Below are 25,509 nucleotides of genomic sequence, written 5' to 3'. Positions count from 1 at the left end.
CGGCTCAGCAGATGTGTCCCCAAAAAGAAATAATTTACAGCCCAAAAAACAAAACAAAGCTGATCATGATGAAACACTTTAGTTGATTTTTGGTTTACACTTTCAGACACAAGCAAACATGATCAGTCTGACATGTTTGTATTGACCAAGTTTATCTTGAGGTGTGTTTGTGTTAAGTAAGACTCCCGCCCTTCATCTCCTCAGCACAGCTGCTCAGTGAAAAAAGGAAACTGGCTTTTGTCCATCGTCACACAATCCACTCGGTAAACACAGTCACACGACATTAGTGACAGTTTGACAAACTTCAGTGAAAACCGCCAACTCTCCATGCCATGGTCACAGGAGCACAGAGAGAGTTCAACAGATATAAAAAATAAATAACATGTAAAAATTAAAATGTGCTTTTTGCTCAGCACATTTTTAGCGTTGTTGATATTTCTGTCTAGCCAGTGAGAGACTTAAAAGAAGCTCCAACCGGAGCGTTTCAATCTCCCAAACACACCTGGTGCACAGGTAAAGCTCGCTGAGCCGCAGCGTGGTTTGCAGCAGGGCAGGGTTGTAAACAGAGCAGGAGCTACAAACACTGACTGGTTCCCTGCCAAAGAGGTTTTTGGTGACAAACTCAAAACCACAGTGGAAAACTGAGGAGCACGTGAGCAGGCGCTGGCAGAGTAACGTTCAAGACTCGACAGGCACTTCTGACACTGCAGAAATTCCAGAAATACAAATGAAACGCCCCTGTAGTAGCACATGGCGCAAAATCATTTTCCTCTTCTTAAACGCTCTGCCTATGAACATAAAAAAAAAAAATGCTGAGTCCTTGAGCGTTTCAGCTTGCATAGCAACAAGCGTAGAGATTCGTTGCCTCCTCTGGTAGCACCGGTGCAACTGACTTTCCAAATGTATACATTTCCTCAAACACATTTTGAGACACCAGCTGTGTTTCCACGACCCTTAGAATTGCGCAAAACCTAAATATCGCAATAAAAAACTGTTCATGGACACCTGAACACCTTAACTTGGAAAAACCTCTCAAATATGGCTAAAAGGTTTTGACGCTCTCCCGAGGTGGTTTTTCAGACGTATCCATATAGAGGAATAACGCAAAAGTGTCATGGAAACACTTTTTCCGCATTTACACGTCAGCGGATGCGACATACTATGTGACCAGTTCACTTCAAGTGAAAATGGTGCGTTATGTTTGGACGGAGGAGGAGGAGACTGATTATTTTTACAAGTAATTTTTGTACCTCCTTCCTCATTAAAATGGGGTCGAGATTTGACGAGAATGACAGCTTATGCGCGTCACATCATTCAATGGAAACACCTGCAAATCGCGATTGTACCATCTCGAAATTTTTTAAATATCGCTTTTATTTTGCGAAAAACTGTCACGGAAACGCAGATACTGTCATATTAACCAACGACCTGACATATTGATGAATTTTGCCTTTGCTCTCCAAGCCTTTGTGTTTCTTACATCCACAGACCTCCAGCCTTTTCCTGTGGAGGCCGTGTTTCTCCTTGTACTGCAGATCTGCCCTCCGTCCTCACTGAGTGCTGAGGTTGCTGCCACCTGGGAGTCACTCACATCTGAGAAGTCCCACGACCACTGGCAATCTACTGTATGTCATAGCTGCAAACTCTACATCTGACATTCAGGCCGGAGTTGTGCCGGGGCAATGTGCAAGCCTTTAGGTCTGTTTGGTTTCCAAGAGTGTAAGTTTACTTTAAGGAAACCTGCTGGGGATTTTCTGTCAATTTGTTTTGGGGCAAGTCAAGGAGTTTAAGAAATGTTTGTGTGGCTTTGGGAGACCATGACGGTATTTTCTGTTGGTTGATGTAAACATTAAATCTACTTATTTATAGCCCCTCAAGCTTGTTTACTCAGCTTTTATTTTATGTCATCTGCTGTTTCCCCGAGAGTTTTTAAAGGTTGTAACATTAAAAACCGTCTTGGGGAAAACAGGCGCAACACAATAAATAAAGATGGGTAAACAAGCTGAAAGAGTAATGAACAGACTTTGTGTGTGTAACAGACATCCACAATAGGTTGTCTGGGTCTCCAAGGCTAAAATAACCCCAAAAAAACTAAAGTTGCCGACCTAAACAGTTTAAGAAGTCACTTGCCAATAAAACTACAATTCTAAGCTCGCCAACTAGCCATGAAACAGAAGAAACTGTTAGTGAAAACAAATGGCTGAATGCCCCTAAACAGGCTTCCTCAAACTGAGCCCACACACACACACTCACAACAGGAAAAAGACACCAAGGTTTGCATAGAGCAAAAGCACCAGCATGACTCTGGGCCAAATGGCAAGCAAAGTGTCGACTCTGGAGGGATGAGACGCAGATTTGCCTCAGATAGGAAGAGGTCTCAGGTGTGAGACTGGTTACCAGGTGTGAGACTGGTTACCCTGGTGTGCACAATCACAACACTCGCGAGGGTGGGGGGGACTGTGGTGCAGGGAGATGCAAGGCGACCACAGAAAGACTGACTGTAAAAGCAAGTCACCCTAAAGTTTGGGTTTATTTATGTAGGCCAAGTCTTCCTCATTGTGACCCTGCAATTCCAAAGAAGCAGCTGACAGTGAGAAATAAAGGAAGCAGCTACGTCAGTTGGTGAGCAGCACAGACGGGCAGAGACATTAAAGCCCGTACTCGAGTACAGAACGATGAGCAAAGGTCACAATGTAACCTTGTGCCTCTGGTAACAAACTCAAGCACGGCCACTTCACATGATTATGCTGACGACACAGACTCGTGACTGCTGGCCGCTTGGGCTGTTTTCTGCGTTTATTAGGGAGCAAGCGGAGATAAAGCTTGCACTTTCCCTTTCCACTATTATACTGTCTCACTGACCTTGACCTGGTTTAATTACATTACCAGAGAGAATTTCACTAGTTGCCACTTTAGTTTTGGTTGATGCTTTGTCAAGGTGAAACTAAAAATTCATATAAATCAATTGGTCAAACGTTTAATGCAGGCTCACAATCAACTGTATTATTCTGACTTGCTGAAGCCTCCACGCTACGTTAAGACAAAATAAACTCAGGAAATAAATAATTAGATGGCAATGTGACTAAGCCAGGTTAGCCAGGACAACTTCATAAACACAAACAAACGCACACTGATTAGTGTGTCACTGCCTGACAGATTCTCATCTGAACATTTCACACTGATTTGTCCAATTGTGGAAAATTCAAATGAATTCCCAAGAACAAACATTCTGAATGGCAGAAGCAGAGCTGTTGCCAAAGTCACCCTTTGTGTGTTTATTCACCAAGGTTTGTTGTTACCTGTTTCAGTGTTATATAATCAAGTCCAATAAACAACCCTCAAGCCAGAGAGAATCCTGTCATAAAAACATTTTTGGCATTTGCACAGGCAACAAAACTGTTATGTTTAATGAAATGTTTTTGTGACTTAAGTCTTTAGACATGCTGTGTGAACAAGTTAGACAAGTTTCTCCTTTCTGAAATGTTTGAACCTTTACACTGTGTTTTGTTGACACAGGAGGATTTGATACCAGCGTTAGACTGGAGGCAAACCACAGAGATCAAGTGAAACAAGGTAAAGAAATCCCAGACAGAAACTATTTCAAAAGGGCTCACAGGTACAATATTTTCCATTGTTTTTTGTTTTGTTTTTTAATTGCAGACTCTCATTGGGCAGTCGGTTGTAATTGAAGGTCCAAAAAAAACCTCCATACACACTTATGAGAAGAGCACATTCAGCCCTCTAAATCACACATAAAATACTTTTTGATATGGGATCTTTCACTTAAGTAATGGGCCAAATTCCTGAACAAGTTATAGCTCATAGCCAAAGTAAAACCGTATTATGTCAATTACCATGTGTTTAATTTCTTAACAAACATAGCCAGCTGTGAAAATGAGGGGAAAAGAAATCTTTCAATTAGGTAAAGAAAAAGAAAAAATCAACCCACAGAAGGAGACCAGGCTTGAGGAGTTTCCTAAGGCTGTATTGTGACTCTCTCTAAACCGGTGTGTCCCTGAAAATATGCTGGGTTATCATGCGAATACAAAGTGACACTCAGGACGAAGCGCAATGTCGCGTTGTTTGTACATACCCTCTGCAACCAGCTCGTCCACGGTCACTTGAAACCGGCCAATCGCGAACACTTTCCCGTAGTAGCTGCTGACCCCGGAGCTGGAGCTGGACCCGGACGCCCCTCCGAGCCCACCGCTCTCGGACTTGGGCATCCTGGAAAACTTCTTCATCCTTGTGCGTTCTTCGTCACCAGATACGATCCCAGTTTAGTGGCACAAATCAGCTTGGTAGTGTCCTCTATCTACTGATCTGAAGTCGGTTTCCCTCCTGCATGTTCTGCATCTGCTTCTTCCGGAGGAGCTACCTGTGGTCGGGTCACATTGAGGACAGTTCATAGATATCTTGTGAGGTGGGACGATAGCACTAAATGGGACAATTAGCGGTGACAAAAACCGAGCCAAAAATGAGAAAATAAAGAAAAAATCTTTAGCTGATCTGACACATCGTTATGGAGACGGCGGCGGTTCCTAGCACACATTCAGAGGCGTGCGGTCAAGATCCTCCATCAACAATAGGAAGAAGACACCGGAGACTGAGCTTAACGAGAGCGGATCGAACCCGGGCTAATGGCACGACTTCGAGGAGGGGGGAAATAAATACCCGAGCCATACACCTCCACGCTCATCAAAGAATAGCGTCCGCTTCGTTCGCACGGCACGGCTCGTTGACTCCACACTGGGACGAGGCGGCTAGATAGCGGTGGCTAGTTAGCCGCTAGTTGAGCTAAGCGGCTAACGGTCTGAAGCTAACAGCGGTTCCCTCCGAGGAGCCAAGCCACAGTGCAGTGCAGTGCAGGTGGGCAGGGAGGGGAGGGAGGGGGAGAAAAAAGTAGGAGCTCAAGCCTTGTCAAGAAGGGTGAGCGTCCGTCCTCTCACCGGCAGAAACCCTCCGGCGAAGTCCCTTTTTTGTCGAGCTTCGTCTCGGTCATCTCCGGCCGCTCACCTCTGTGCCATTTTATTTCTTTTTTTTCTTCGCGGAGCTTCGCTGGCGTTTAACTTCTCGTGACTCCACAAACCGTCGGCTACAAAATAAGTGGGTGGTTTGTTATTTACCCAATGGGAGTGACAACCGAACTTGACGCGTCACCGCCCCCTCCTATTGTTTTGATTGGTGGAAGTTCCGTCTTGTATGGGAGCCTGTTAGCGCCACGAATGGAGGAGAACCGACCGACCGAATGAATGAGTTGAGGTTTCAAAACAAACGCGTTTATGAATTGTCACGGAGAAACTGACGCTTCACTGTGATGTGTTTCACATCAGGCCATTGCGCTTTGTTCTCCACGCAGTCCTACATTTGAAATTGCAGTTCTGGTTTCATAAATGTTTTGGATCTATTGGATTTTTTTCAAGCGCTCAGCTATGTATCTTGCTAGAGACAATCAAAGCTTGGCCGTAAATCTGGGTCTGGCGCACAGACTGTCATAAAAGCAAAAACATCAAAATAAATGCATCATAAACACCCACGTTTATTTACTTTTTCGTTTATTATATGGGGAATTCATGTGCAAGTGCTAACAAAACTGCTCCGCTGTAAATTGTTGTTGGTTTTTTTGTTTTGTTTTGTTTTTAATAAAGCTAAACAAATGTAACATATAAGGAAATGCTCTATATGATTCTGTTGTCCAGCCAGTTTTAATGTTTGTAGTTCCATGGTTGTAGTTTATTGCAAGCCATTGATCTCATGCAATTCCCCTCAGTTTTAATGAGTGAATATGTACAGCAGAAAAAGCAACAACAGTCAGGCTCTGTAAGAAGGGGAGTTATTTGACAGCTGCACCTGAGAGCGAGAGGCTCTTCAAACAATGGCGTGTGCCTGAAACGAAGGGCTGCGCTCCACTAGAGATTTTCAGTGCTGCTTTCAACACTGAGGGTCTAACTTGTCTACATGCTTCACCCAAAACCACCTCCATCGCCTCGACCATCAGTCACAAGCTGTGCAAAAGTCTGTTTCTGTAGGTAATTGGCCACAATTACTGTATTTAGGTCAGTATAGTGGGGGAGCACATGGCTGGAATGGGGATTACATAAGAGACGAGGAGGAGCAGAGTGGGATCACATGACGTCTAAACCCCCATGTCTGGGCACATCCTGCTCTAGCAGGAGGAATCCTTCCTCTCCGACACACTTATTGTCTGGCGCTGTTTGAGAGGCGTGTGCTGCCACCTGTTGGCCTTTGCACAAGTGCACAAAAGCGTACGTCGCGAGGAAACGCGAATGAAACTCCAATCTCTCATGCAGGGATGACTTCTGACCTTTCATGCTCTTGTTAAAGTGTTTAGCTTTAGCGGCAATCAAACCAACTGAGACTTTCTGAAGTGACGCTAATTGTTTGTTTTCGCGTTTTCCCCGTCCTCTTTCCAGTATGCACAACTACCACAATCCCTTTAAATGTCTAAACATAAAAAACTAAACTTGTCCACCAAAATGCCTTTTACATTTTGAAACAGCTGGTGCAAACAAAAACTCAGACAAACTGACACAGACATTCTGTGCAAGTGTATATATTTTTTTCCAAACGACAGGAAACAAGCACACAAACAAATGTGGGTAGAAATACATAACACATTAGATTGTTGGCTGATCATTTTGTTGGATTCAGTAGCATCTGGTAGTAAGAAATCATCAAAAGTAAACTAACAAAGAACTCAAAGTGGAAAAAAGGACTAGTGAGCTATTTTTTAAACTAACAGTCGCAGTGACTTAAAAGGCAATCTACCATCTTGAAGCCGTGAACATTTGGCACGTATATTAGGAAGATGTGAAGCAAATATGAATTCATGACTTATTTATTTACAAAGGTCAGATTTACTGCTCACGGTAGACTTTCTGGTGTTCACTGCGCTCCAGCTCTCCTCCTCGGTTTTTGCTGTAACATTTTTACCCAGAAGAAAAACTGCCAGGGAGCTATTGCTCATCCTAGTTTTATAGAACTGGCTTTCATTAGAAAAAGATCAAGCTCACAATGCGTCATTACTTGTCCTACTTCCAAATGGTTCGTTTAACTATAAATAAGAAAATGATATTAACGTTGAATCACAAAGCACAAGGACTGACATACAAAATTCAAATTACTTAATGTAAATGTGTTTTTGGCAGATTTAATATGCGTATGTCACATGTTTTTGTGCATGAAATCTGCCGTGTTAAATAAGTAAAGAGGAATGAAAAGTACAATAGGAGTCCAATATAGCGCAAAGTGGAAATAACAAGGTCTGCACTGCAGGAGATGTATTTTTAAAGACTGCTGAGGGGGAACAGAGTGATACAAAGCAGGGGAAACAAAAGACATGGCAGAAGTGAAACACGCTGGCGCTCATATTAATCCTCTCCTCCACAGATTTTCAGAAGAGTCTTTTCATAATTCCCTCCGCAATCCGACTGGAACGAAACAGAATTTCACATCAAAACCTCAGAGTTTTCACGCTTGAAATACGTCCTAAACGACCCACAGTTGGAGCCTTTTGGCTCGACGTCTCATGGATTTTCACATGTGATGTCTGTATTTTCAAAATCTGTCTGAGGCCATGTAAAAAAAAAAAAAAAAAAAAAAAAGATCTGCGTTAGTAGTCTGAGGAGGAAAGTGTAAGTTGTAGCGCACACAGACAGAGGGAGTGACTGAGGGCCTGTGGAGCTCAAGAGGAGGCACATTTCTTCTTGGCGTCAGGCAGGAACCTCAGGCTTGGGTCAGTCGTCTCCTCCACAGATGGCCTTCACACAGTCGCCGTGGTCGCCGCCCAGGTCGGACTGGACAACACAGCAACACAAACAGGAAGGAGGGAGAGTGTATCCAAGCACAGGTGCCAGTGAGGGTCAGATCAGACAGAGCAACTGGCGCAGGTTCTCTGATGAGTGTGTTGCATCAGGGTGACTGAGCAGCGCTCACCACACCCGGTCATGGTGAAGGGGTGCAAAAAGACGCCTCTGATAGTAAGTTTCTCTGTCTGATGGACCCGGACGGCAGCAACAGAGTGTTTACAGGGTTTAATACTGAGCTGCAGCACTCGTTTTCCTCCATCCATTAAATCAAACCTCCCGCCCGTCGAGGAGATTCTGACAAGTTACCACAGTGTAAATGTTAGTTATGAATTGGCTCCGGTAAAAGCGGCAAATTAGTCACTTTGTCCCAGGACTGTGCATCTCAGAGGACCTGCTGACTCAGTTTTTCACTTTTACCCATAAGTGCATCTCAGAGTTGGGGAATTTATTCTCCAAGTTCACATGAGTCACAGTAACCTCAGACTGTGAATCCACAGACTGAACCGAGTCTCTTCAAATCCCCTGACTGCACAAAGATTTCCAGGCGGACAGTTCAAGGCAGACATAAAAGCCCAAAGTTAAATGTTAAACACTAGAATTGTTGTTAAGACAATGAAGCAGCTCTTTACCTCGATGGCAGAGTGCAGCGAGTGCTCGTAGAGTTTCTTGTAGTCGGCTCGGATGTCCAGCAAATCGATCTCGGACCGACTCACCATGATTCGGTTCAGAGTCGACTCGTCCGTCCCACAACCCTGACCATGATTAGGGCGGCCAAAACATACTTTCATATTGACATTCATCATCAATGATTTTGACACTTGCAATGAAAATTAACTAACCTTCATGCTCTCATACAGGCACTCTGCAAAGTAGGCAGGCACGCTCTTCACACATTTCACTGCAAGGGACAGACAGAAGTGATTTTTACACGACATGATGTTTGATGAAAAGTGAATACTTTGTTCATATATAGTGTACATTATGCCATACCTTAAAAATTGACAGTGTGGAGTCTTACACAGCAAAAGTCTGAGTGAATTAAATGTACCGATAGCCACCAGCAGCTCCTCCAGGACCCCCGACATCTCCCCCTCAATGCTCTCCTGCAGAGTCTTTCCGCTGATGTTCTTGTACTCGACGAGAGCTGAGCAAACAAGACAAAATAAAAAAACTAAATGAGGAGGCCAAACCTCACACAACAGGAAGTGCAAAGTCTAAACTGCTGACTTACTTTGTCTCAGTTGAGGGATACTTCTTTGGCAGAGAATGTCAATGAATTTGGTTTCATCCGTGCCCCACTTTTTCTCACCCGCATCGTAGAGTGTCTGTGCAGGCGGAAAAAAATAACATATTTATACATTTAGGTCAATGTATCCTCTTTTTGTAAAACTTCATAATCGCCAAGGGGTGAAACAAATCAACAAATGCTGCAGGTTTTATAGGAGTGAAGGACCAGAACCAACAAATAAGAGACAAAATGTTGTCCTGCAAGTCTAAGAATCCAAATGCGCGCCAAACATCACCTTGGCGTCTTCTTTGGCCTTCTGCGTGTCCACCGTGGTGCTCTCCTCCCTCTTGCCCTAAGATGAAGAGAAAATATACATTCTCACGTAACCAAACAAATTAAAGTGCCCACCATAGCCGCTATGGCTGGTTGTGGGTTTTACTGGAAAGACCAACCTCAGCCAGGAGGAGCAACGCATTGGAAAAGTCTCCGGAAACTTCCTTCTTCAGGTCAAAGCTCAACTTCTTCTCTCGCTCTGCTCACAGGCGACAGTGAGGACAGTCAATTTCAATATTTCCTGCAGTTTTGCAGCCACTCTGCAGACAATCTTAGCCGATTTCACTTTTCCGCGTGATAAGAGCCTTCCAGTGACTTCACCTTGCAGGTAGACCTCATTGAGAGCTCGGATCTGCTCGTTGGTTCTGGAGGCAAAGATTTCAATCAGGACGCTTTCTTTTGTCCCGGCTCCCTGCCAGATAACAACAAAAGAACAGATTTTAAAAAAAAAACAAAAACAAACTTCCAATGTTCAATCGCCATCTGTTTGCAAAAAAAGTGCCACTGGATTGTTGAATGGACCCACCTTCATTGCCCGCATCACTTCATGGCAGTCGTATGCTGCAGGCGGGGTGATGAGCGCCACCAAGATGTCCTCGAACTGGCCGTGGGTGTCCCCTTCCACGTCTTCCAGCAGGGCCTGCAGCAGCAGGACGTTATGCAAATAAAGTCCATGCAAATACACAAAGGCCACGCACGACTGAATACACACACGCCACCGGTTTACATCCATTTTCCCCTCACAACTGAAGCAGTAATACCAAGTATTTCTTCATTCATTCGTTCTTGATTGTTCTTTTTTTGTAAAAAGGCTGTGAACACGTTATACTTTGATCATGAACAGCGACTCACTCTGCCAGTGGCTTCCTCATAAGCTTGACAGATGAGCTGCCTCTGAGCACTGCTTCTGTGGGTGAGAATGTCAATCACCACCTTCTCTTTGGTGCCTGAGGACAAACAAGGTGGGTTGATAAACATGAAGATCAGGCCCCAGTGTCACTTTAGCTAAAGAAATGCATTGTCAATTTATTATGGGAAAATGTAGGGGTGTTGGTGAGCAGCGCAAGGGTGAAACACCAATCATCCCTTTCAATAAGGGGTTTTACTGCGCTAAATTCATTGGCGCTTCATTGGGTCCAACAAAGTATGAATGTCAATGCACAACATCAATGTGTGTTTTTACCGAGTCCTTCGATTGCCTTCCTCAGAGCGACGGCGTCATCTTTGGCGTCAAAGCCTGACTTTGGCTGGATGGTTCCCCTTTCTCCATTCTGAAGAGCAGCACAATATTTCCTCAAAAATGCCACGCAGGGAGACTTGAGTCAGTGAAAAACAGCCTTGGGAGGACCTACCTTAGTGGTGAAAGAGGACGGGGAATCCACAAGACTGTCCAAGTCATCCTGCAAAAATTATCAGTGGTTGCTCTGACAGTGTTGCGCATCATTTTATAAGTGGTGGCAAAACAAATTAACTTAATTCAACCTTTATGGCTTACCCACAGAGACGTCATGGTGAGAACTGGAGGCTCCTCTGTAGACAAACACAGGGCACAGTTTAAAGCTCCCCTGCTGTGCTGCAGGGCTGCTCTTCACACATTCTTTCCAAATGACATCTTACAAAGAAATATTTCAGGTCTGGGTCCAAAAGGCTTCATTAAGGCAAACAAGTGTTTTAGAATTGTGTTTTTAAGTATGAATGAATTTGCAGAATGTGCTGGAGATACACTTGCTATATTGGCTCACATGAAGACAAAAACATCTGACGATAATGAATTTTTACAACACTTATTCGTTTTTGGGTGTTTGTTTATTGATTGATAATTTTCAATCTTGTTCAACAGGTTTTTGTCAGGCAGCACAAAATTTTCCCTTACATATTCAAAATGAATTCAAATGCAGTATTTGCGAGACTGCTACTGGATTAAAAATGCTAATATATGTGTGAGAAAAATCAACTTAATAAAGTTTTAACCCATTCCCCTTGGATAATTCGTTTTGGAAACATTATATAGAACGTGACAACCGCTGTGAAGTGTATCACACATCCTGGTGATTATGTGGACTCCGTGTTTGTTCAGGTGCTTAGCTGAGTCTCGAGTTGTGTCACGTTGACGCACCTCTAATGTCAAAGCCAACATCGTGTCGACCTAAGACCTCTTTACAAACTGTACAACTTTTATTTTAGCGACATTACATAAAAGTTGTGACGGTTCAAAACACGCGGTCCCCTGTGAGCGTTTGACATCACTGACGTCTGATTGTCTGTGCAAGGTGTGTTCAAGATTTAGCACTGCTTAAAACAAGAAGACTACATCTAGGAGATCTCTATTCACCCGAATAAACTAGAGCTTTTCAAAAAGCTTTCAACACAAAATAATAACAATTCAAGCCACCAGAACGCGACAAACGCACCAACATCGACGCAGAAACATTTTGACAGATTTAATAAATCACACGAGAGCTCACCTTGAATTTCTGCTCCAACCGGAAGAAGGATCCGCCGCACCTTCCAATTTCGACCCAAACTGGAAGCGCACCGAGGCGAAGACTCGTCATCATCATTGTCTCGCCACGCCTCACCTTCCACAGGTGTGATGCTGACGTCACGCGTCATGCACCCGGAGGGAGCGATTGGCCACGCCTCCTTTTCTGTAACTCCTCCTACCCGACCCGGAACCCAAAACCAATCCCAAAACCAAACCATACGCTAGCAGGGTCTTTCTTTGCCGAACTCTGTTGTGTAATAATAATAATAATAATAATAATAATAATAATAATAATAATAATAATGAATTAATGAATAACACAACCAGGTTATTTAATTATTACGAAAACCTCAATATTTTTAGAATGCAAACACTCCTCTAAAAAAAAGGAAACAATCTGTGCCGTGCACATAGTGCACCTTGAATGTGTAGCATCTAGCATCAACAAACAGGGACCTTGTTGGTTTAAAATGTATTTTTTTTATTACTAAAAAAAAAGGCACCAAATACAGGCAACGTGTTGATAGCATTATAGTTTTTTTTTTTATCCACAAAAAAATGATAGCACCAAAAAATATATTATTTCCCATAATTTCCTGTTCCCATAGTGTTTTTTGATAGGCACACAGTTGAGAGGTTACAGGAAGAAGGACCAGTGACTAATGGATGGAAAGACATAGGAAGGTCATCATGACAAGAAAACATTTTTTTTCTTTTACAGTGTTCTCAAACCAGTGTCATACACTTCAAATACAGTGATTTATACATCAGTAGTAGATGGTAGCCTAATAAAGCAACTCATAAGAGAGTAACAAAGTAATGCACAAACAAGGAATAAAAGCTTCTCTTTTCTGAGAAAGGAGTCAGAATAATGATAAAACAAAAGAAGTGAAGCACGGTGTGACTGGTGGATAAAGGCAGAACATACACATCCCTTATGGAATCAAACAATTTAAAGTGAATATTCTTTTCACAACCACAGTAAGGCTAAAAAAAGAACTCACAACATTGTTTTCTAAATGGTGGTGATGGCTGAAAAAGTAGGGTTTTCTCTGTTGAGAAAAAACAAACTTTGGATGAAGATTTCTTTAAAATTAATTTTGTAAAATACTGCATGGCACTTAATATTGGCAGCTGTCAGAGATACAGTACTAACGAGAAGAAAAAAAATAGGACTTTCGTGCCGAGAAAGAAACTACTGTTCACTGTGACGGAACAAATATCTTGAAGTAAGGCTCGCAATAAGTTTCTTTTGAAATGCAAACGGATCCTACGCTCACAAGGGAGGAAAAAGGTAAAGTAATAGCATAATAATTGCACTTGAGTAGTTATCATTCATTACTGTTATTACTTACACTCGGCAATCATCCAGCCTCACGCTCGCGCAGCGTACAGTGTGAGTGTGCGTGCGTCGTCTCTCCGCAGCAGACGTGAAGCTCCGCTGTGACCCACTTCACCCAAGATTTGCAAAATGACAATAAATGCAGACAACAAGGACCTCCGGCTGGCCACCGTTCTCCAGTAGTGGCGTTCAGTAGCAGTGAAACGACTAAATGCAGCAGAAACGACATGTTTTCGTTCTCTTTTAAAAACAATCACCAGTGTCTGAGCTACCATTTACAACTTTGGTGCTAAAAGAGGGAGACAGTGAGAAAAGTGACATTTCAACATTTCAGGTGGAGTTTGGATGATGAGGTGCACATGTTTTCTTTTTTTTTTCTCATTGTGGCTGCTCTGGGCAGCTGAGTGGTGCATGGATTCCTGAGGTAGCCCAGTTGCGAAATGATTCAAACGCTGCTCAGCTGTCTGCTAGTCCCGCTCTTCCCTTTTTTTTCAAAGTGGTATAAAAATACATTAACAAACATCACGTTCCTTAAGTACAAACCTTTCTTTCTTTTTTCATTTTAGAAAATACCTTTTCTTTAATAGTTTTATTCCGCTCCTCCTCCCTCCCTCCTCCCGTCAGTGTTTCAGACCTCAGTGCCGTCGCTGAGGTTGTTGTGGAGTTTGACCTCCAGGTTGACCTGTTTGACCTTGGCCCTTCCGCTGGGCTCCTGGTTGCGGTTGAGAATGTTGACGTTCCTCACGGTGCAGTGCTTGCTGCTGAAGTTCTTCTCCATGCACTTGTCCATGCACACCTCCACCTTGGTGTTAAGCGGATACTCCTCGAGCACCTTCTCTGTCTTTTTGGCCGTCTTCCTGGTGGCCCGGCGGCAGCGGCGGAGCAGGAAGCAGAGGGCCAGCAGCACCAGCACCAGCAGGGTCATGGCGGCGATGCCTCCGCCCACCGAACTGCCCACGTGGGCGTTGAAGGAGCCCGAGGGCCCCGCCTCCAGGCGGAGGGACTTCATGTTGGTGCCGTTCTTCACCTGGTCGCCCTCGTTGTCGTAGATGAGCGACTCGTCCAGCGTCAGGCGCCCGCTGCGGTCCACCAGGTCGCGCTTGGAGCGCTTCAGCTGGTAGGTGAGCGAGCGCTGGATCCTGGGGCTTAAGCGCGACTCCGGGCTGATCACGTAAATTACCTGCAGGTACCACTGGTGCCCCGCCTCCACCTGGTCATCCACAGACACAGAGAATAAGGTTCAAGTTCATAGTGTGTTCATATGTAGTTTTGATGCCTTCAGTCAGGAATGAAAGAAAACACAAATTCATAATGCTATGCTCGACCCAGAGGCTGCGCCGGCGCTCCCACAAACCTTGTAGAGGGCGTCGACTTTCATGGTGAAGCCGTCGACTCCTGGCATGGCCGTCATGGACTGGAGCTCTGGGGTGTCAGAGGCAAAGTTGGCCTCAAAGGGAACGTCGTGAAAGAAGTCGTCACACACATCCGGCTGCTTACGGTCCTGCAAGAGGAGAAGGGTGGAGGGAGCAGAGCGATCAGAGCGGATTCAAGACAATCTCAGGAGAAACATCTCAGTTTACTTAAGACATTTTTTGTAATGTTAGGAGGTTGCAGTGTTTGCGCTGATGTTGTCGCCAAGAGTGTTACAAGAGTGAGAAATGTCAATGACTTGAAACACCCACCAGTGTTGTCAAAATGCAACATCTCAAGAGAGGGGCGGGGGGCTAGTTGGACTGGTGCAGCGATATAAAGAGAAAAACTCGATGTTGTTTTCCTACCAGCAGAAGGAAGCGGTGTTTGAGGTGCTTGTTGGGCTGGATGCAGCCGTACTGCGGCCCCTCGTTGTACAGGGTCCCCGTGGGGTCGAAGAAGGGCACGTAGCCGTCCCTGCCCGTGCAGAGGTAAACCTTCTCCAGCTGCAGCTTGTAGGCCGCGTTCAGGTTCTGCTCGGGGTTCCACAACACCCTGCCATACAGGGTTTGACCTGTGGAGGGCAGCAGAGAGACACGCTCTTCAGTGTCAAAGTGTCAAAGACACCGCTAACTTAAGAAAGAAAATCATGGTTAGCGTTATTTTTTATCTTATCCTGTGTATATTAAAGAGACCGCTGCTGTACCCATGGAGAAGGCTCCCTTGTAGTCCATCTCAGCCATGGACATGTCAGCTACTGCAGGGTCCATCATGAAGACCTTCTCGTTGTTGCACAGCTGGAACTCTGTGTTCAGGGAGTAGACCACGGGAACAGGCCGGTTGGTCTGCTGGAAGGCGATGGGCAAAAGGAACCTGTCGGGGAGGAACGGCAGGAGAGGACTTGCGGTTACGACCCCTGACCTCTGTCAAGTGAAACGGAAGAGAGCGTCTTTGAACTGGCGTGAGCGAGGACGTACTTTTCCGGGGCGTGAGCGGTGCAGGACAGAGGTTTGTCGCCGGGGTCGATCCAGGGCTGCGTGGGCTGGACGGTGCAGGGGATCAGAAAGACGGTGTACTCGCCAGAGTAGTCCTTCCTGTTGACAGGCACACATCAGGATTACAAATATATGTAATAATAATAAAAATTATGATAGGAAGAAAGTATCTTTCTCATGTGGCCCTGCACTTTAAAAAACTTGAAGTTAAAATGATTGTTTTTCAACAAATCATATCAACAAATATGTCAAATCCTTGGCTAGGATTTATTAACAAGGGATGAGGTGTAATTACGGCCTCTGACCTGCTGTAGGAGCTGGTGGCCCTCCACAGCTGGTACGGAGAGTCAAAGGTCTGAGCGCTCCACAGCAGCTGAACGTCAAACTCGATGCCTCCCATGTGGTCGGGGGGCATCAGGTGGGACTTGTGGCCCGGCAGGGTGTGATGTTCAAGGACAAACTGACCTGCAGGAAAAACAAAATTCAGAGACATTAGAAATGAGAAGAAACGAAATGAGAGAATTGGCTTTTTCCCGTCTCCCATTAGAGCGAATCTTGATGCCGACCCCGGAACTTGGCGTGGGTTTTGAACTCGATCACCAGTCGGCCGTCCTCTCTGATGTAGATCCTGATGATCTGCAGCCTGGCTGAGAGCACACTGTCTGTCTGGATGCCTGCAGATAACCAGAAACAGCAGAGATCCAGACACTTCTTAATGCATCAACATAACAGGAAGTTTTTTAGTTTTTTTTCAGATTTGCAGGCCCAGGCCAAGCACAGCTGCTGATGATGCCTTGTCCTCACCAGTCCTCCACAGCATGGTATCGTAGAAGAAGGAGAACTCCATCTCAGTGTGGTGCTCCAGGGAGGCCCAGCCTCTCGGTGCCGTCACGTAGATGTAGGAGACGTAGAGCGGGACCTGCACCGTCAGGAAGGACTGAGCCGAGTCGCGGACCTGAGGGAGGGACAGCAGAGGCACTGAGCCAGGAGCCTGATGTCTGTGTAATTTCAATCATACAAAAACACTGTTTTGAGCCAGTTTACGCAACACAAAGATCAACGATGCCCACCTGAAAGTCAGCGGTGACGGAGCCCCCGCAGATGTCGATGAGCTCCGTCATGTCGTAGTAGGCGTCGAAGGTCCAGATGCAGCTCTTGAGGTTGAGGTGTTTGTAAAGCTGGATGCTCTTGGCCTCCCGCACGTTGGGGTTGAACTGGTACGGCCGGTCGTAACCGGGTCCCAGGGAGATGCTGTCGTAGGACACGTTGTCCAGGAAACCCGACTCTGTGGGTGCAACCGTGCCCAGGAGCAGAAACAACGGCAGTGAGAATATAAAATATGTTATGGTAAAAATTATTGGAAAAAAAAGTATTCTAATTCTCACACATTTTTAATCTGTGACCTGGATCATTAAGTCGGGCTTTAAATTTGCAATTCAATTTGCTGCTAATGGAAGTGCTTCTTTGTGTGTGTGTGTGTGTGTGTGTGTGTGTGTGTGTGTGGAGGATGACTAAGTGTAAGTTCCCAGGAGGGAAATTTACACTTACTCATTGAAGATCAAGTCCCAACACAGGGAAACTAACTTACTTTAACTGGTCTGTAACTACACTGTACTGTACTGTAATTGTATTATATGTAATTGCACAAAACTACCACCTGTTTACATCCGCACTGTGTCACTGTTCTCTTTTCATATTTTAAATACCCACTTCATTAAATGTTGTCTGTTTGTTGCATTTGGTCTATTTATTGTCTATATAGTCTGTCTATATTTTTTTATTATTATTATTTTAATTCATGAGAGCAGAGAAACGGCATTTTCGGTATGTCCTGTACATTCTGAGAAGTTGACAATAAAATGAACCTTGAACCAACCTGAGATGCCCTGCAGGTCTCTGAGCGTCACCAGGTTGGAGCAGACATGTTGCTGTCGGTAGATGGACTCAGACAGCAGGAAGTGCAGGTTGTGCAGTGGCATGGTGGACACTAGGGGGAGCATGCCGTCCTGGTGAGGGATCTGCACCGAGATGTGGATGCTGCACCAGGACCAAACAAAGAACAAGTTGGCAATAAAAAACGATGCAGGTGGGGGTGGTGGGGGATGGTAGGGTTGGCTGGTGCACGCGCTGACTCCGCCCACCCACCGGTTGGGATGCTGCTTGTGCTTGACGTCCAGGTATTTCAGGGTGGCGACGAAGGACTGAGCCTGGAAGCCCCTGGCCGTCCCCGTGGTGACGGGCGTGTGGCAGATGGAGCCCTCGGTGCCGATGGTGACGATGTTGCTCCTGAGCGGCGTGCCCAGGTGTCCCGCCTTGTCTCTGGCCTGGGCCACGCAGCGCACATGGAAGCGCCGACTGAAATAGATGCTGTCCAGGACCTGCAACAGCCGGGGAGGAGTTTGTGAGATGGGAAAAAATTACATTTGTTCTGACGGTAAAACAATCTGTTTTTGTCTGATAAAAATGATAGCAATAGATACAGATACAAAATAGCAATAGATAGACAAATGAAAAGGGAAAGGCTCAATATTGGCTGGTAAAATATATTTTCTTAAAAATGGCCCGTGGATGAAAATGATTTGTGCCTTTTTTTCCCCATCAAGTACCCACTGTCAGATCTTTTAGCGTTTTATTGAACACTTCAGTGAAGCAGCCTCACAAATGCACTTATAAAATAACCCAGCATATTTAGCTCAGTGTTTGCAACAGCCAGTTAAAATGCTGTGTTTGAGCTGTTTTGCACGTTACGGGATTTTTACAGAGCACAAGTGCTGATTAGGCAGCGGCAACACGTTTCTTTAAAAATGACGGCGTTTTCGTTTTTTTTCCGTTACCATGTGGTTGACGCTGGTGTACGGCGTGGTGTCCGTGACCGTCTCGAAGGGCGAGCGGGCTCCGTTGGTGTCGGTGGGCGCCGCCACCTCCCAGGAGAAGTGCACCTGTGTCTGGTTGATGCCCGCCTCCTCGCAGCGCTCCTTCATCACCGGATATTTGGGGTAGTGGGGGTCGCAGGGGGTCACGCACACCAGCGGGTAGCCGGGAGAGGGCATCTTCTTGCTGCCCTCCTTGGTCACTTCCTGGACGTGGTCGTAGTCGGCCAAGGAGACCACCTGGAGAGAAAGGAGGACGTTGTTGTCTTTTGAAATATATACAGTAATCCTAGAAATCGACTTTCTTCCATTATTTATTCCAAGGCGGCAGGGTGAGAGAGTGAGAGAGAGAGTGTGAGATAACATCCCCGCTGAGGTGCTAAAAAGGCACTTGTGGTCAAATTACCCAGCAAATAATATTTTAGTGGGAGTCAAGCAGAGCTGCACTGATGTGCTCAGACTTTCGTGGCTCTGATTAAGCGCACAGACAGTGTGGAGCCAAAAACAGAAAAACAAAAACCTGAGAGCCTGAGTAAAAAACAACAAAAAACAGCCAGCTGTGAGTGAGTGAATTTGTATCAGAGCAGAGGAGGGCTGGCGTTTGGAGCGGCGTTGCTGCTGCTCTCTGGCTCCACGGCAACGTATTAAAACAACAAAATGAATAGAAGGCGCACGCTCTCAGCACAGCCAGAGCCCAAAGAAATAAAAGAACATCATTAAAGTCTTCAGAAAAAAAACAACCAACCCTGTGTCAAACACAGGCTGCGCTTTTACCCTCTTGAACAATGATATCGGTCCATCCAGACTCCACACAGCGCCGTTTTCAACCACCGCTTTGTGTGCATTTCAGCTTTACTTGTCAACAACTGCAAAAAAAATCAAATAAAAGAGGGAGGCAGGTTTCTCACAATAGGCGTGGCCGGAAGGATGAGGCTGCCTGAAGCCTCCTGGTCCAGAATGGTCACCGTGGCCATGGGGATCTCCCCTAGCACCGCCTCCACTGGGTCGTCAGGGCCCAGGACCAATGAGAAGGACTCGTGCCACTCCCGGTCCTCATTGGACAGAATCTCCACTTTGAACAGGATGTGGTCCATGCCTGCAGAGGACAGACGGATGGTCAGTCAGTCAGTCAGTCAGTCAGTCAGGCAGGCAGACCGACAGACAGACAGACAGACGGACAGGGTGATGGGCTGACCGGCACTGCTCACCTGGGGTGAATTTCAGCACTCGGCTCTTGGGGTTGTAGTCCACTCCGGACTGGGCCGAGCCGTCTCGCGTGCTGCAGCGGATCTTGGAGGTCCGGTCCAGGTCTCCCCGACGGATCACCTTGATGTTGAGCACCTCAATGCCGTCGGGACCAGGAGGCTCTCTCACCTGGTAGGACGCCTGCTCGAACTCAATGGTGGGAGCTGAGGAAGAGGGAGAGGGTTAGAAAAAGAAAAACTCACAGTGCTGCCCTCTGGTGGGAGGAACAAGTCAGTGACAGCGAGCCTCCTGCTTACCGTCTTCATCGTTGGTGATGGTGATGGTGACAATGTCGCTGGCTCCCACCATGGCGCCGCTCCAATGGTCCCCGAGCGGCGTCCCAAGATGCACCTGGAACTCCTCCTCGGGCTCAAACACAGAGTCGTCGTTGATGTGAACTGTGCAGTTTTTCACCTTGGGGGGGAAACAACAGAGAAGAGATTTGTCAACGTGGGTTTCCAACGTGTTTGCCGAGAATTTCTTTGCTTCTGCCGGACTGGAACTCCACCTTCTCTCCTTTGAGGAAGGTGATGCGAGACTCGTCAGCGTTCCTCCGCTCCTCAAAGTCGTCCATCACCATGGCCGACATGGTCCTGGTGAAGCAGCGCACCGACGACGTGAAGGACAGGTCTCCCATGCGGATGACGGGGATGTGGAGGGCGCCGTCCTTCTCCTTGGCAGTGTAGGCGCTCTTCTCAAACTGCATGCTGGGAACTGAGGTAGGAGACGGTCACAGCGAAAACTATCAGTGTCAGGAAAACCTGCACAAAAACTAAAAGCCAAGACAAATGTGTTAAATTTTTGCGATTTTCTTGGTCAAGTTGTACGTACTGTCCTGGAAGGTGTCCGTGATGACGACGTTGGCCTCGTACGGTTCCTGCAGGACGGCGCCATGAGGGGAACTGAGGAACACCACGAAAGACTCGGACCCTTCGATGGATGGGTTCTGGATGTCGTCCATGATGGTCAAACTGCAGGTCTGGAGAGAGACAGTGAGGAGAGCGTATAACTTTTTCTAACCAGAAAAAGCTCATTAAGACTTTTTTAATCTATGGGGCTTCTAACCTCCATTTATTAATCAGTGCTGCTGGTCTTGACTTTTAATTCACTTTAATTTTTTTTCACCTTGTTTAACACGTTCCACACGCACTTGTTGTGAGCCTGTTTTGTGATTTAAATTTCTTATTTTTTTGTTTTATGTTGATTGGATGGTTCATTTCGAACAACCCAAAAAAAGATTTAAAGTTAAAGTTAGACTGTGTGTGTGATATGAATAAAATCTTGTTTTAAAACATGTTTTAGTCTGCCTCTTGTGCCTCTTTGTGTCGGACATCGCTGCAAAACCTGCAATCGAAAGTGACGCCGCCTGCATGCGGACAAGCAAGTGAAAGCATTTTTCCGCCCTCACCTCCTCGGTTTTCCCGGGTTTGAACTCCACCTTCTTGGAGCTGGGGATGTAGTCGACCCCCGGGCTGGCCGACGGAGGGTCCGACGGCCGGGTGGCGCACCACACGGAGGTGAGGGAGGAGAGGTCGCTGCCGTGACGCAGCACCGGGATCTCAATCGTACCTGGAGCGTCCAGGAGACACGAAGCGGGAAGCGTGTGAGTGGAAATACTCCGAGTCAATGGCTGCAATTGAAACACTGACACCAGCACAATGAATGTACTGGGAGAAGTGTTTTCTGCCGAGGAGAAAAACGCTGCCTCAATTTTCCTTTTGTTAAAGATTCGCTCTATTTCTGTAAAGCGCCGGAATCGTCCGCGGTAGAGCCGTCAATAACGCAGAAGTGAGGTTTGAATGAAAACACGTCATCTGCCAGTGTCCATAAATGATGTCTGAACAATGTGTATCAATCTCCTCTGAATGAGACGGAAGCTATTTTTCCCCCTCATTTCCTTCGCTGAGCTTCTCCCCAGGAGACCCTCCTCCACAGAAACACACATGCACATTTTCTGAATTTATTTTTCATTTTTCAGCACTGCGGTCTCTTGACAGACACGGAGAGAAGTGACACCTTCCGAAGTTCCTCTCCTAAGACAACCTGTGTGTCTGCGGTTGTATCTCATCCCTAATTTCCCTCCGGACGTCATTAGATTTGATTTCAGTCGATGTTGTGGCATTAAATAAAAGAGAAGGGAAAGAAAACGCATTCACAACAAGAAAAACAAACGACTGGTACCGGCGTCCTCGCTGAAGGTGAAGGTGGCGTTGCCCAGGGTGACGGTGGAGGCGTCGTTGGGCCCGTCGATGACCACCTTGGTGGAGGTCACGTCGCCCATGCGGGCGTTGTCCGAGGCGTCCGCCAGCACCAGCTCGAACTCCTCGGACAGCTCGTACTCGCTGTCGTCGATGAGCCGCACGTCGCAGGTGGACATGCTGACGCCGGGGCCGAAGACCACGCGGTTGTCGCCGCTCATGCCGCGGCTCTTGTAGTCGGAGCCCGACTCCAGGGCGCGGAGGCTGCTGCCCTGCGCCGACTTGGCCACCGTGTAGCAGAGCGCCGACACCGTGCTGGAGGCGTCGCCTGCAACACAACAGCCAAGCGGAGATGCACAACTTTTTTCAAGACGGCACCAACCCAGACCGAGACGTCATCGAGACTAGAGACTATCGAGATTCACGTCGGCTCGGCTGCCGCTCACCTTTCCTCTCGATGGGCACGCTGACGGCGCCGCTGCTCTCGTTGACGTGGTAGACCTTCTTGTCGAACTGCAGCGTGGGCTCGTCCTCTGTGTCGTTGATGTTGACGGCGGCGCGCGTGTTCCCGCCCAGCAACGCGTACACGGGCATGCTGAGCTCCACGTGGAAGCTCTCGGCTCCCTCGAACACCTGGTCGTCGTTGATGACGATGGTGCACACCTTGGTGTCCTCACGCTCGTCAAACTGCACCTGTTTTGGGGGGAAAGAGGGGGATTCTTGTTGGGGACTTCGATTTCGATCTTGAAAGGGGGTAAAAAACGGGACGGCGAGGAGCGGCTACCTGCCCAGCGTACTCCACGTAGTCCTGCTGGCCCGGCCGAGCGCCCACGCCACTGCTGGAGGTGGCGCTGGCCTGCTCCGTGCGACACAGCACGATGGCGTACTGGTTGAGGTTGCCTGTTCGCTTCACCGTCACCGCCACCGTGCCGGCCTTCTCGCTCACATTGTAGCTGAGGAAAGAATAAAAACGGAGCAAAACGTGAGTGAGATGTTTGTGAAGGGTCACAGGGGCCGAGCGGAGCGCGAGGCACCGACCTCTTGTGCTCGAAGCTGATGAGCGACCACTGGATGTGGAAGACGTTGTCGCTGACCACGTTGGGCTTGCTGTCCTTGACCAGGAACTTGAAGTTGTCCATGGTTTCCTGAACGTTCTCCTGGTGCAGCACGTAGCGGATCAGGCCCAGGTTGATGTCAGCTGAAAAAATAGGGGAAGGGTGAGAGGAATTTTTGTTTCATTTTATTTTATTTTGGCTTTTTACAAACGTTAAAAGAGCTCCCTAATTCTACCCATCCTCAGATCTTTTAGTTTTTTTTATCCTGGACTCCAGCGGAGCAGCTTCAAACGATTCATCATTCCAGAAACTCCACTGGTTTCTAGTATACATAGCACAGCACGCAGTATATATGTAATGGTACATTGAGACTGGCACCCCTTTTAAATCATCAGTGGGGTATCTAACCTATTGTGACATCACAAAGGGCTGTTTTCTCAGACGTGGAGCATGAAAAATGACATTATAATCTTGTGCCTGTAGAGTTTGCAGGCTAATTATTGTTTGAATGCAAATTATACAAAATGTGGATGTTTTTCATGACTGTGAGTCAGTCAATAACTAGCTGAAAAACAACAAAGCATAACAACAAAACATGGGAGCATAGGAGAAGGTGAAGAACGCAGAAAGTTGAGTTTCTGCAATAAGATGGTCAAGAAAATAAAAACCAAAAATAGGAGCAAAGGGAATGAAAGTGAAACAAGAGTCAGAAAGCTTCAGGCTTCAGGCTGAGAGCCGCACTGACCTCACTGCGAGGGGGGAGCGAGGCAGAGACACGCAGCCCGCAGCCAGGGAATATTCATAATGGGAGTGAAGAAAGCGTTTTTGAGCGAAATAACAGCACTGCGACTCGCAGCCCCCCCGGCCTTTTTGTATTGTTGGAGGGAAATAAAAGCCTTCAAGATGAAGGCGAAAGTCATAATTGCCTCTCAGTTTTTCACCTTCTAATGGAGGCGGGAGGAGGAGACACAGTTTTCAAATGTACAAGCGCCACGAAAAAGGGATGAAAGCACCTGTGAGTGAAAGATGATCAAATCACCTTCGGATGTGTTAGAGGAGGCGGGGGGTGGGGGGTGAGTGGGAGGGGTTGTGGGGGGTGGGGTGTGGGGGGGGGGCAGCAGCGTCGGCATAATATTGACCGTCTGCCATCGGGTGTTTTTAGCATTTGGTTTCCATGCTTCCGACTGGAGGCTGCGGTGAAAGAAGACGCGCGGCTCCGCCCTCGGCTCCACCCTCGGCTCCACCCTCGGCTCCGCCCTCGGCTCCCTACCTTGAGTGAAGGTGGTGATGGCACTGCCGGGCTTCTGCTTGCTCTCCAGGAAGCCGTGCTTGGGCTCGGCGGTGATCTCATAGACCAGATGGCCGTCGTCGGTGTCTGGGTCCATCGTCAGCAGCTCCTTCTTAGTGATCAGGTTGGTGGCCTGCAGAAAAACCAAAGAATCATAAAAATAAGAAATGCTGTTGATGAGTGTTTTGTTTTCCCCCTCATGTTCTTGTGTTGAATTTAGATTTATTGGCAAAATTAAGGCAAACCGCTGTGCTTTAATTAAAAGAATACAGCACATATTTATTATTTTATGAAATGGCTGAAGGCAAACATGGACAACTTTCCTTAATTATTGATGGTTCAAACTGTTTGCTTTCTTCTCAGTATCTGAGACAAGTTGCATCTGGTCGTCACTGCACTTCCTTAGCGTGAAAACTCCTTTTCAAAACTCATGGACAAACACTGAACTCCAGACATAAATAAATACATTTTTCCAGAAATAGTAGAAATGTCATTGCTTGTGTTGGTGCTTTTTTCACCTTTTCCGTATCAAACTAAAACCACAACTTGCACGACAACCAAAGCACATTTCATGCAGGCAGTTGTATTTCTACCAAAGTGCAGAAAGTTCATAAATTCTGCTGAACTCGCCGAGTACGACGGAACTGAAAGTGACATCGTGTAATTGCCTTGTGCCGAGGAGGCTCCACCACCAGGGGGAGCATGTTAATTAAACATCACAGTCGAACGCTGAACAGATCGTAGCTGAGACAAGAAGCTGTGCGCAGAATGGAGCTTTATCAGTGTACAAAAGACCCTCACTGGTCGGCTCATCGCTCACTCATTGAAGTGCCAAAATGCATCATTTCATTTATTTCACTGTCCATGGAGCCAGACGATGGCTGCCCACCTTGTTCTCCATGTACTCCAGCCAGTGCAGACCCAGGTTGGTGACGATCCGCGGCGTGCCGTCATCCACCGGCAGGATGTCAATTTTGAACTTCTGCGGCGCAGCTGTCACTATCTGCAGGGGGGGGATTAAAACGCGCTTTCACTGACATCAAAAGAAGGATTGTGACTAAGCACGGCTCGTCTTGGCATCTCCTGCAATTTCCCCTGAGTTAGAGTCAGATTTAGAGAACTTTGTCCACACTGTTTGATCTATATATAAACAGAAAATAATGATAACAGCAAATAAATTGACTAAAAAAAAAAAATTAAAAAAAAGCCACTAAAGGCATTAAGAGGCACG

The 25,509-nt window shown here is 46.6% G+C and overlaps 3 protein-coding genes across 13 annotated transcripts in view; all 3 read right to left on the bottom strand.

Moving 5' to 3' along the window:
* Positions 1–5,141, bottom strand: part of bmp2k (BMP2 inducible kinase) — a 32,101-nt gene extending 26,960 nt beyond the window's left edge. For 2 of the 7 annotated variants that reach the window (XR_012929049.1, XM_076046928.1), the window contains exons 1-2: positions 4,950–5,133; positions 4,094–4,378 (exon numbers count right to left, since the gene is read on the bottom strand). Coding sequence is in view for 6 of the 7 variants with exons in the window: in XM_076046928.1 (XP_075903043.1) it covers positions 4,094–4,244 (151 nt within the window). In the remaining variant the exon portion in view is untranslated. The other 5 variants (XM_076046929.1, XM_076046926.1, XM_076046924.1 and 2 more) reach the window with 5 other exon arrangements.
* A 1,417-nt stretch (positions 5,142–6,558) lies between these two features.
* Positions 6,559–25,258, bottom strand: anxa3a (annexin A3a). Of its 3 annotated transcripts, none has more exons than XM_076046936.1 (16): positions 25,254–25,258; positions 10,886–10,922; positions 10,743–10,790; positions 10,574–10,661; positions 10,243–10,337; positions 9,917–10,030; positions 9,712–9,802; positions 9,510–9,589; positions 9,353–9,409; positions 9,061–9,154; positions 8,878–8,973; positions 8,669–8,727; positions 8,459–8,581; positions 7,048–7,817; positions 6,947–7,007; positions 6,559–6,909 (listed from the first exon to the last, which is right to left on the bottom strand). In XM_076046936.1, exons 2-14 carry the CDS (start codon positions 10,898–10,900, stop codon positions 7,758–7,760), a joined length of 1,020 nt encoding a protein of 339 aa, XP_075903051.1. In that variant the 5' UTR covers positions 10,901–10,922; positions 25,254–25,258; the 3' UTR covers positions 6,559–6,909; positions 6,947–7,007; positions 7,048–7,757. The 3 variants fall into 3 exon arrangements, with proteins under 3 accessions (XP_075903051.1, XP_075903049.1, XP_075903050.1); XM_076046934.1 differs by lacking the exon at positions 25,254–25,258 and adding an exon at positions 11,856–11,961 and having other exon boundaries at positions 10,886–10,920; XM_076046935.1 differs by lacking the exon at positions 25,254–25,258 and adding an exon at positions 11,856–11,961 and having other exon boundaries at positions 7,048–7,451; positions 10,886–10,920.
* The window catches only part of fras1 (Fraser extracellular matrix complex subunit 1), a 164,523-nt gene continuing 151,330 nt past the window's right edge, over positions 12,317–25,509 (bottom strand). For 2 of the 3 annotated variants that reach the window (XM_076046922.1, XM_076046921.1), the window contains 24 exons: positions 25,168–25,281; positions 24,261–24,411; positions 22,974–23,133; positions 22,720–22,888; positions 22,382–22,628; positions 21,919–22,263; positions 21,146–21,306; positions 20,569–20,716; positions 20,246–20,451; positions 19,995–20,151; positions 19,701–19,901; positions 19,401–19,588; positions 18,457–18,732; positions 17,768–18,000; positions 17,499–17,659; positions 16,693–16,907; positions 16,427–16,577; positions 16,189–16,296; positions 15,928–16,087; positions 15,605–15,721; positions 15,334–15,500; positions 14,996–15,201; positions 14,572–14,718; positions 12,317–14,427 (listed from right to left, as the gene is read on the bottom strand). In XM_076046922.1, coding sequence (XP_075903037.1) covers positions 13,846–14,427; positions 14,572–14,718; positions 14,996–15,201; positions 15,334–15,500; positions 15,605–15,721; positions 15,928–16,087; positions 16,189–16,296; positions 16,427–16,577; positions 16,693–16,907; positions 17,499–17,659; positions 17,768–18,000; positions 18,457–18,732; positions 19,401–19,588; positions 19,701–19,901; positions 19,995–20,151; positions 20,246–20,451; positions 20,569–20,716; positions 21,146–21,306; positions 21,919–22,263; positions 22,382–22,628; positions 22,720–22,888; positions 22,974–23,133; positions 24,261–24,411; positions 25,168–25,281 — 4,770 coding nt within the window. In that variant the 3' untranslated portion in view covers positions 12,317–13,845. The remainder of the gene's footprint in view (positions 14,428–14,571; positions 14,719–14,995; positions 15,202–15,333; positions 15,501–15,604; positions 15,722–15,927; positions 16,088–16,188; positions 16,297–16,426; positions 16,578–16,692; positions 16,908–17,498; positions 17,660–17,767; positions 18,001–18,456; positions 18,733–19,400; positions 19,589–19,700; positions 19,902–19,994; positions 20,152–20,245; positions 20,452–20,568; positions 20,717–21,145; positions 21,307–21,918; positions 22,264–22,381; positions 22,629–22,719; positions 22,889–22,973; positions 23,134–24,260; positions 24,412–25,167; positions 25,282–25,509) is intronic. The other variant, XM_076046923.1, reaches the window with a different exon arrangement.

The sequence above is a fragment of the Nelusetta ayraudi genome, unplaced genomic scaffold (assembly GCF_046127955.1).
Source record: "Nelusetta ayraudi isolate G7.1 ecotype Tasmania unplaced genomic scaffold, CSIRO-AGI_Nayr_v1 ptg000092l, whole genome shotgun sequence".
Classification (NCBI taxonomy): Eukaryota; Metazoa; Chordata; class Actinopteri; order Tetraodontiformes; family Monacanthidae; genus Nelusetta; species Nelusetta ayraudi.
This window is presented reverse-complemented; position numbering and strand designations above follow the sequence as displayed.

Excerpts from the sequence above, each read along its gene's own strand:
- anxa3a (XM_076046936.1), bottom strand. Across the intron at positions 10,338-10,573 it reads GAAGGCAATCGAAGGACTCG|GCACCAAAGAGAAGGTGGTG; the intron begins GTAAAAACACAC and ends GTTTGTCCTCAG. Across the intron at positions 9,590-9,711 it reads CAATGAGGTCTACCTGCAAG|AGCGAGAGAAGAAGTTGAGC; the intron begins GTGAAGTCACTG and ends GCCTGTGAGCAG.